General features: G+C 39.4%; 1 protein-coding gene across 1 annotated transcript in view; it reads right to left on the reverse strand.

Moving 5' to 3' along the window:
* Window positions 1-9,006, reverse strand: part of ECPAS (Ecm29 proteasome adaptor and scaffold) — a 99,716-nt gene extending 90,710 nt beyond the window's left edge. The window contains exon 1 of the mRNA XM_077769861.1: window positions 8,915-9,006. Coding sequence (XP_077625987.1) covers window positions 8,915-8,936 — 22 coding nt within the window. The 5' untranslated portion in view covers window positions 8,937-9,006. The remainder of the gene's footprint in view (window positions 1-8,914) is intronic.
* Window positions 9,007-11,392: the final 2,386 nt, after the last annotated feature.

Below are 11,392 nucleotides of genomic sequence, written 5' to 3' on the forward strand. Positions count from 1 at the left end.
ATCCACATTTTTTAAATAAAAAAGGATATAAGCAAGCAATTCAGAGATGAGACCCATAGACTAAATAACATGTAAAAAGATGCTCAATTACACTTGTCAGGAATATGCAAAATTAACATAGTAAGATATAATATCGTACCTTTCACATCAGAAAAACTTTGCAAATCTAACTACCAATGTAACTACCAATTGTTGGCAAAAGCTGAAACAAACCAAGAGATACTTGAGTTCACTGCTGATAGGGTATGCACCCATATCATCTCTGAAAACAAATTTCTAGCGATTCTACTTCAGGGTAATAAACTAAAAAAACGCTATTCAAAGTAAGCCAGCTGGCTAACTGTCACCAGTCAGAAAAAGATGAAGAACACTCTTCCTTCACTCTATCTTACGAGGATAAGAAATGTTAAATAAAATAACAATGATAGTTCATTTACATTCTTCCACAGTTCCCTATTTGCAAAAAATAATTCTCCCACCCTCAGACCACTCTGTGTATCACTGCCCTGGAGCAAAACTCTCTGAGGGAAAGATAAGCACAAGGAACATCTGTAAGAAATTGTTCATGGACACAAGGTCAGTAAAGGGAAAAAAAAAAAAAGGAAATATTGTAAACGTCAGTCAACAGGAAAATGGATAAAGAACTTGTGACAGAGTTGCAAATGACATATCAGATAAAGGGCTAGTATCCAAAATCTCTAAGGAACTCACCAAACTCCACACCTGAAAAACAAATAATCCAGTGAGGAAATGGGCAGAAGACAAGAACAGACACTTCTCCAAAGAGGAATCCAGATGGCCAACAGACACATGAAACGATGCTCAGCGTAACTCATCATCAGGGAAATACAAATCAAAAAACCATGTGAGATACCACCCCACGCCCGTCAGAGTGGTGAAAATGAACAAATCAGGAGACTCTAGATGCTGGCGAGGATGTGGAGAAATGGGGACCCTCCCACACTGTTGGTGGGAATGTAAACTGGTGCAGCCCCTCTGGAAAACAGTGTGGAGGTTCCTCAAAAAATTAACATAGAACTNTAAGTAAGAGTTAAATGTCACGTGGACCAAAATTACAGTATCTAAAAACCTAACATCAATGAAAGCAAGTGCAGGAGGATATTTACAGTTTGATTCCACTTGTGTAAAGTTTTTAAACGTAATATATGTACAGTGCATATGATAGGATACACCACAGGAATGTCAACCTCTGGAGAAGGGGAGAGAGAAGGAAGAAAGGGGGAGAAAAGAGGGAAAAGAGAATGAATGGAAAATTTTTAAGGGGTCACAGGGAGCTTGAACTATATCTTTTTTATCTTTTTAATGTTTATTTATTTTTGACAGAGAGAGAGGTAGAGAGAGAGTCAGAGCACAATTGGGGGAAGGGCAGAGAGCTAGGGAGACACAGAATCTGAAGCAGGCTCCAGGCACTGAGTGGTCAGCACAGAGCCCAACACAGGGCTCGAACTCACAAGCGGTGAGATCATGCATGACCTGATCCAAAGTCTGACGCTCAACTGACCAAGCTACCCAGGCACCCCCTCTAATGTTTATTTCTTAAGTAGAAAATTTTTTGCTAACAGCAAAATATGTAAATTTTTGACAAAGATTGGTGGGACATACATAAGTGTTCCTAAGATTAATCTCTATACTTTCTTCACACTTGAAATATTTCATTGTTTTTTAAAAATAATATATATCCACCATAATAATTTTGTTTTATAACTATATAAGGGGAAGAAAATATATCAGTAATTTTCTTCTTTATATTTTCAAGGACTTTTCAAATATTCTTCTGTAAAAATACATTTCTTTACAAAAATTTGTGAAAGAAGCCATGCTTCTTTTTTGTATTTTTTCTTAAGTTTTTTTTTTTTTAACATTTTTATTCATTATTAAGAGACAGAGCATGAGCATGGGAGGGGCAGAGAGAGGGGGAGACACAGAATCTGAAGGAGGCTCCAGGCTCTGAGCTGTCAGCACAGAGCCTGACGCAAGGCTCAAACTCACAAACTGCTGAGCTGAAGTCGGATGCTTAACTGACTGAGCCACCCAGGTGCCCAAGAAGCCATGTTTCAAGGCTAAAGAAATTTAAATCACAGAATTTTAATGCTTAAAAGGCATCTTAAAGAACATGGAAAAATGAAAATAAGAACATTTACTGGTGGGAATGCAAATGGTTCAGTCATTTGGAAGACAGCTTGGAGGCTCCTTATAAAAATAACAGTCCAAGGCGCCTGGGTGGCTCAGTCAGTTAAGCATCAGACTTCAGCTCAGTCATGATTGCGCGCTCCATGAGTTCAAGCCCCAAGTCAGGCTCGGCGTGAACAGCTCAGAGCCTGGACCCTGCTTCAGATTCTGTGCCTCCATCTCTCTCTGCCCCTCCCCTGCTCATGCTCTATCTCTCTGTCTCTGAAAAATGAATAAACCTTAAAAAATTTTTTTTTAATAAGTAACAGTCCTGGGTGCCTGGGTGGCTCAGTTGGTTAAGCATCCAACTCTTGGTATGGGCTCAGGTCATAATCTAGAGGTTGTGAGATGAAGCCCCATGTCAGGCTCCACACTTAGTGATTCTCTCCCTCTCTCTCTGCCCCTCCCCCACTTGCACGCATGCATTCTCTCTCAAAATAAATAAACGACAACAACTAAACATAGTCTTACCATATGATCCAGCAATTGCACTCCTTGGTATTTACTTACTTACATCCACAGGAAGACCTGGACAGGGATATTTACAGCAGCTTTATTCAGAATTGCCAACACTTAGAAGCCCTTCAGTAGGTGAGGAGCCCCAACCAAGATGTCCTTCAGTAGGAAGTGGATAAGTAAACTAGTACATACAAACAATATTTTTCAGTGCCAAAAAGAAATGGTATTATAATCATGGCTATATGTCCAAACACATAGAATACAGGACACCAAGCGTGAACTGTAATATAAACCATGGACTTCAAGTGATTATGTGTCAACGTAGTTTATCCTTGGTTCAAAAACACACCATGCTGGTGAGTGATGGTGATGGGGGAGGCCATGTAAGTCATATAATTGTGGGGGAGGGAATGAGAGCAAGGACTTACATGGGAGATCTCTGTGCCTTCGCAGAGGAGGAGAAACCTAAACCTAAATCTGCTCCAAAAAAAAAATAGTAAGAAGTAAAGTCTTTTTAAAAAAACTTATTCTGGAAAAAAATTTCAAAAACACTGAAATTCTTCAATCCCAAAACAAAAACCAATTTCTAGTTTACCTTATGTCTACTACTTCATTCGTGTAGGGAAAAAAAACTGCTAAAAATAAATATACTTATTTACTCTTCATTAAATAATTTGGCAATTCATATTATTCACCTACCTTTAATTTCTCTATGTACAGACAAAGAAAAGGGCCCTTCCTTCCTTCCTTCTACTCCCACCAAGGCAGAAATAACCAGTTAAGGTTCAAGGACTTCACTTCAGTGTAACACGTAATTATTCCTGACAAAACTATCTATACAAACCACTCATTCTTTAGATCTCTTCAAAAATACAACTTTGACTTCTGAGTTAAGAAGGAAAGACTACTTTCTGTTAGATTAGAAAAGGTAAATACTGGTTTGTCACATCACAGTTAGAGGAAAAAAGTTAAAAAAAAAATAAAGAAAAGCAGCAGCAATACATCAGTTTCCTCAGATGTATCATCTTTTCATAACAACTTGAACGTCAAAGTATTCCTTACAAAGTATGTGAAGGAAGCATATACCGTCAGAAAGAATAGGACAAGTGACTAAATTTAAGGTAATGGTTATCTCCACGTGGTACAATTTCAGAGAATTCGTCTTTGGCTTAATTTTATGTCATTCCTAACTTACTTCATGAGCATGAATTACTTATGTGAACTAAGAAGAGAAAACAAATTAATTTCAGGGTAACAGGTTTAGGAATGTTTTTAAAGTTGCTTAAGTTTTCTATAAGGAACATTATTTTTTCTGAATGTGAAAGTAAATGTTAAATTATAAGTCACAAATCCAGTTAAGTGGAAGCTGCGACTGAAATAGAAGGCTGAAAATACCTAGACCACTGCCCACTGCACCAAAACTCAATGAATACTCTAAAACTACAAGGAATTTTGAGAAAGAGCGGTCAAGTTATCACAGAAGTATACTAAACTATAATGGAATAACGTCACACGGAAATATCCCCGCTAATGGTACTTATTTTCTTCTGATTACTACATAACATATCCACACAGTCACAAAGCAGTTTCACATGGCCTCTTCTTGAGCCTCAAAAAACACTGTAAGGTGGGCAACTATTGTCTGCATTTATTGATAAAAAACAGGCTCTGGATCTGATTTGCCAAAGGTCATCAATCTAATTAGTGAAAAGAATCATAAGCAGAACCTCGAGAGATCGTTACCCTCCAAGAATACACTAGAATGTAGTATCTCCCTCTAAAAGTACCATTTAGTGAAGTAGGGGAACATAAGTTCCAACTTACAGATGAAGAAACAGAGTCTAGAATTCATTAAGAATGTTGACTGCAACACCTACGTAGCTCAATCGGCTAAGTTTCTGACTTGATTTCGGATGAGGTCATGATCTCACGGTTGAGGAGTTCAAGCCCCACATTCGGCCCCATGCTCACTCAGCACAGAGTCTGCCTGGGATTCTCAAGCTCTTCCTCTCGCTCTCTGCCCCTCCCCCACTCGCATGCACATGCTTTCTTTCTCTCTCTCTAAATAAACACATAAACTTTTTAAAAATCTTTAACAATATTTACAAAACAAACAAACAAACAAAAAAAGAATGTTGATCAAGATTGTAAGGCAGTAAGTGGCAGGGCTAGGGTTCAGACTCCAAGCTAGTCCAACTCCAAACGCACTGCTCATGCCTGCATGTTAAACTGCAGCACTGCTGAAGCAGAGAAAGCGGGTGGAAATGATACAAAGGCTTACTAGACACGGGTCTGATTCAATTCATACCTTCCTCAGCAATTCAAAATTGGCACCATAAAGTCAAACCTCCCTTGAGTGCTTGGACCTATGGGAATAAGCCAGTGGGTAAGACATGGGCATCTTCAGCCTATCCTTTGGAACATAAAATCAGAAGTCTGGTCTGAAGAAAGAATGGGCACAGACAGCAGCTGGAAGAACCAGATGATTTCTAGGTCCTGAAGGCCCCTCTTAATTCCATAAAACTCCCTGAGTAAGTGCCCTGTTTTTGCTTAAGCCAGCTTACAACGGGGTCCAAATACAAATAGAAGGGCTTTGTCAAAGTGGGGCTGTGGGGGGGCAAGGAAAAAGAACTTCCTTGAAAGCACACTAAAAAAATAAGCAGGTAGCACAAGCCTAGGTGAATAGTTAAGATCAAAGAGGGAGGGCATCCTTTCTAAGAGTGCGGAAATCTAGCCCCAAAGAAACCTTCTCCACCATGTACGCCATTACTCCCAACAGCCAACCAAATTGCAATAGCTTAAGTGTGCCATGTTTTCCTGCCCAATTATTTGGTCAACTAAGTCCCCCAACCGGGAATACTCTCCCAACCTCTCCTGACTACCTCTCCATCTCCACACAGCCAAATTCTCCCATTCAAGGTCCATCTCAAATATTCCATGCTCCACAACATGTATACCCCATGTGGGCCCTACAAACTCCCCAAGACCTCTTCTACATCTCTCCTGGCACTCCCTGCTTTCTCCTATAGATTATGTAACTGCCCCATCGTCTCCTCCCTAGACCAAAGCAGTTCTTCCGGGTGTGATTTCAATCTGATTCCACCTGACTACCCACCTGTATACTCTGTCCTACAGAACTGCTCAGGCTGAGAAACTGTGACAACTCTCTTGGTGCACTTACTTCAGGCCCTTACACAGAGTAATTGCTCAAATACCTGTTGAATGCATTAAATATTAACTCCTCATGCATTAAAAAAGTCACTTAGAAGTTTATACATTTAACATCTAGCAAGGGAAAGGAGAGGAGTGGCAGCAATTTATAATACCTGATATCAGAACTTCCAAAAAGGGGACTGTATGTATTTTAATACAATGACAAGTGCTGAAGGTTAAAAAAAAAAAAAAAAAAAAAAAAGAGGCAGGGAGAATTCCAGAAGGTCTGATTGTGTGGCAACTCTGGTCTGCTCCAAATTAGGAATGATGTAGTAGTTATAGTAGTTACTACAGAGAGGAGAGGAAAGAGGAAAAGAGAAAAAGGTGGAGAGGGAGGAAGGACCAGCAAATGAACAGGAAGTCCAGCACTCTACGGCAAGGCCTTTCCCCATGACTCACACTGTCTACACCTAAATTACTGAAATGCTTGGCAAAGCGGATTGTGTGGTGTGTATGTATGTGTGTATAAACCAGTGAAAACAGGTAGGTTTCATGTCCAAGCTTACATGAGTGGAAGCAAAATATCATTTTCAGAAATGGGAACCTAACAGCTAAGAAGAGCCTAAGTATAGGAAATGTACAAAAAAATAGGATGTGATGGGGGGGCGGGGGGTGAAGGAGGGATGACCACCTCCGGACTTTGACAAGTTTGGAGTCTCTACAGTTTGGAGTCTGAGACTAAAACTACAAAGAGGAAGGAAAGCCTAGCTGCCATCTAGATTTTATATGAAACACTCAATCTTTTCTGATAGATCAATCCTGTGAAGTATAAATCTAACCAAATACTAACTGGTAGTTAAAGTCCATATCATCTATTAATTTCTATATGCCATTTCGATTCACTAAATGTCACTCTAATACTTGACCAAATCCAAATGGGAGGCCAGCAAGATACCTCTTCAAGAATTAATGCTTTCCATTTTGATCTCTACTCCTAGGTTTTTAAAAAACTGTTTGCCCTTATTCTCTTCCTTTAAAAAACACATTAAATGCAAATGTACTTAAAAGGAGAATGTCAGGAGCCACCTGGGTGGCTCAGTTGGTTAAGTGTCCAACTCCTCAGGTCATGCTCTCACAGTTTGTTAGTTCAAGCTCCACGATGGGCAGTGTGGAGCCTGCTTGGGACTCCTCTCTCTCACTCTCTCTGTCTCTCTCCTCTCAAAATAAATAACCTTAAAATTTTTAAAAAATAAAAAGAGATCAGGAAGTCCAGTAGTAAACTGCAATAAAAGTCAGAGGTGGTGCGGAGAGGATCCATTCCATCGTGGCTCCTGCAAGAGTTGCCTCCTTTGAGCCAGGGCAGCCCGAAGGCGTGACAGATGAAAATCTCTGTAAGCAACAAAGATCAGAGCAAAACACAGTCTGACACAGTCCGTGCTGGTACCCATTACCCCTGAACTCAGGCAATCAGACAGACCATCTTCCTATCCCTGAGCCCACCAGTCTTGGCCCCAGGGCCGAGGCAGATACTGCAGTATGGAAACCCTTGCACCAGGATGCGCTATGGACTACACTCTGAGCAGGAAAGGGGAAAGGAGTTTTCCTTGTCCTGCCACTTCAAAAGTCCTAGCCACCTGCATACGACATCAGGCTACTTTAACCCAGCATAGCCCAAAGCAAGGCTACCCGCTCCTGCTCACACACACAGACACACACAAACACAGAGAAAGAAGAAAGAAGTGGCAGGATTAGCTTGGCAGGGTTGGGCCAAGTGAGGAGACAGAAGCCCTCATCTATTACCTAGATTTTATGAGTATGTGCCAGACTCCAGATGCCCTGAGCTCCACCACTCCCACCTCCCAAGGAAGTCCTTTCCCCCAGAGACAGCAGCTGGCAGGTGCCCCGTTAGAAATCAGTGGTAGTAAACTGATGAACAGAAAGATTAGTTCAGCTTATGCAAGCCAGCTTAGAGGAGACAATATATACTATGCAAGAGGTCAGACTGCATAAAAGTCAAATATGTGCTAGTGAAGATCCACCCAAAGCAGCTAATTACTTAGGACAATACTCATTTGGATGTGTAAGCCCTAGAAAATTCTTTATTTAAGTCACTATTTAAATTCCAGCATTTGTGGCATACTGCTTGCCTTTAGTAGATCATAATTCCATTAACACCTCTGTGACAGGCCCAAAAACACTGAGAGAGAAAGAATCTAGGAGCAAATAAACAGTGTTCCCATTTTTCTTCTAAACAATTCCTCCAACCTCCCAATTTTCCATTTCTCTAAAATGGAATGAAGATAGCAAAAATAAACCAAAGTTTATTCTGAAGTTGAACTTTGATTTATAAATATTCCACTCATTCTATCGCTCAAAATTCTACATAAATGAATTGAGGCATCATGCACATCATCAGCAATATACATACCGAAAAACAGAACGCACTGGGGGAAGAAGAATGCAATAGAAGAGAGCAACAAAATGAACTCTGAATTGAAGCCACAGAATCCCAGGTACTCACTAGGATATTGAGCTCATGAGCTCAGAGAGCTGCAATCTGAATTTACAGAGTTTCAATCAAAGGACCATCCAACAGCATCCAAGAATGGCACTGACACCATACATATTCAGCCTCAGAACGAAGTAGAACTAAGTGGCTTTTCCATCACAGTAGGTGTTAAAAAGGCAAAATTAGGAATATCCAATTACTATGATGATGCCTCTTTTAATGCCTTTTTTCTACAAATAAAACAATTATCTCCAGGATATTCCTGCAGCATGTAAAATTACTTTCTGTGGCCGTGGCAGGCAATACCACTTGTAAACAATCATGGATTTTTTTTCCTTGTGCACACAGCTAAGTAATGTCTTCAAGTTTTATCTTTTTTCTCTCTCTTGCTGATTTTTAAATTTATGTTTGTGTGATGACAGAGAATAGAGGCTTCAGGAATATATAAACTAACATGAACTTCAACAACTCTCTCAGGATAGCTAGAAAAGGAGAAAAACCCATGAAGATCTTGGCAGGAAACTGCCACTTGATAACCTATGCATTTTTAAATGCTACTATTAAAAAAATGTACACATCCTAAGGAACTAAGGAACTACTAACCTCTACAATCAATGTGATACATGGTTTATCCAGTCTTGACAAAAATCCTCTGGATCACCAGTGGTACGTTCATCCACTCGTACACATGCAATTGTATAAAGAATCTATTATTTAGAACACCAGGAAAGAAAACAATTAAAAGATTTATACTCACAGCTACCATTAAGAAAACAAAAAAAAGCACTTTTCATTTCTATGCTAAGATCTAATTTGATGCCCTGCTTTGTAAATTCAGAATAAGGAGGAAAAAAAATTACAGTGATTACCCAATTGGAGAAAGAGTAAAGAATAGGTCCGCACGTGAAATTCATTGTATAGAAGTAGTAGGCGAATATTTTTTTAAATACACTGGTAATTATTTACAGAAGACTAAAAAACTGGAATATCAATACAACATATATTTTATCACATATGTATATGTGTACATATACATATAAATCATCGGTATACAAAGCCTTATATTAAAATTAGAAGAAAGTGTAATTACATAACATTTTTACAAGATGAGTATTAGTAGGTGGGTACACATCGTATTAGTACATTACAACTGAGAAAGCAAACGGTTAATATTCATAACCCTGGGAACCTGTGCCCCCTCTCAGCACTCCTGATCCCCGTCCCTGGTTTTTGTCTTCTTCTCACCCCTACAGAAGCACAGCCCCAGACAGCTGTCCTCAGGACAATGTGTCCATTCCCATGACTCTACCATCACCCCCACACTCCCCCGAGTATCAGAACCTACGATCCTACACACAGGAATCCACATGCCTAGCCCTATGTTAAATTCTTAACATGCATTATCCCTTCTCCCTCTTATAACAACTCTGTGAAACAGATTTTGTTATTATCCCATTTTACAGATGAGAAAACCAAAGCCCAGAAGTTAGGTCCCCTGTTCAAGGACATTAATAAAAAAGCAGGAGAGCCAGGATTCAAAACCATCTCTGACTCCAACACCAGACGTTTTAGCCACAATTCAAAACAGCCTCCCTAAACAACATGGGTGCCTCAATAATTTAACTTACTCAACAATACTTTGTTTGTTGAACACAAAGCTGTTCTCTCTTTTCTCTACTTCCACCTCCTTAAATCTGTCTAAAGACTACAAATCTCCACTCTACTCCAATCTCTCAAATAGAGTCTTAGAATCACCTCTAACTCCTTGCTCTCTTAAATAATGCTCATCTATTTCACCAATAATTTGTGCCTATTTTAGGGATTCCAGGTTATATTATCTTCTTGGCAAATCCACTTCCACTGTCCCACTTCAGACCCGACGTTTCTTTTACTTGGACACTGTGATACCCTCCTACTTAGTCTTGCTGCTCTTGGTCTCTGGATTCTTACAATCAGTGTTACACCACTGTCACCTGTTATCCTTATAAAACAAATCTACTCATGTTACACTCCAGCTTAAAAGCCTTTGATGGTCCTCTTCTGTCTACAGAACAAAGTCTAAACTAGTTGTATTGGCATTCCCACACAAGCTGGTCCCAACCTATCTTCTTGGCTTCACCTCCTACTGCCCCCCCCATGATAATAATAATTTATATAGACCTTAAGCATTTACACAGTGCATTTTCACATATTAATCATAACAAGATGATGAGTATTTCTTATTATCCCAATTTTATGAGAAAGAAACTGAGACCTAAAAAGGTGAAATAATTTGCTCAAGATCCCAAATCGTAAAAAGAACATAACAGGAAAAAAGGGCCAAGTATCAAACTACAAATTTGATCTCCTTTCCCAGGACTTCATGCAGACATAGCACCCCTATTTCAGTATATCAGACTCACTCACACTTTCTCTGAAAATGCAGAATATTTTCCAACCTCTATGTCTTAGCTCAAGCTATTTTTCTCTTAACCTGGAATGCTCTTCTCAGTTGAAATTTCCAAAAAACTGTGTTAGGCATTTTTTATATTATACTTCGTATGAATTATTATATTCATACGCAAACACATCTCTACACTTAATTATAAGCCCTATAGCAACAGAACCAGAAGTTGGTCAATTTTAAGTCTGCTTATTTCACTGGAAAATGTGTGGAGAAAACAAGCTGCATAAGACAACAAGCATCAAGGCAGAGACTGGCCAGGCCTGAAACCAGAGACCAGAAGCTGGGATCAGACCATCTGAGCACCCTGGCGGTGTCTACAATTTTAACATCTATCTACTGAACAAGGTCGAATGCCCCAGTGCCAACTATTCTCACTGACATTGGCCTTTACTAAATATTAGCTTACTGAAAGCTTAATTCAAAACAGAATGGAGTGAAAATGAAGAATTAGAAGTTGATAAAAAAAAAAAAGATCATTATTTTCATTTTAACTTTTCCTATGTGACTAAGTAAGCAAAATTTAAATGATACAGACTTGATTTACAGACTTGATTTACAAAAATCAGCTCAGCTGCATGGATGGCTGTCTCTGGGGCTATGTCAGTATGCCCACAGAGTCACGTTCACCTACAGAC

Source organism: Crocuta crocuta, unplaced genomic scaffold (genome assembly GCF_008692635.1).
Source record: "Crocuta crocuta isolate KB4526 unplaced genomic scaffold, BGI_CrCroc_1.0 scaffold95, whole genome shotgun sequence".
Classification (NCBI taxonomy): domain Eukaryota; kingdom Metazoa; phylum Chordata; class Mammalia; order Carnivora; family Hyaenidae; genus Crocuta; species Crocuta crocuta.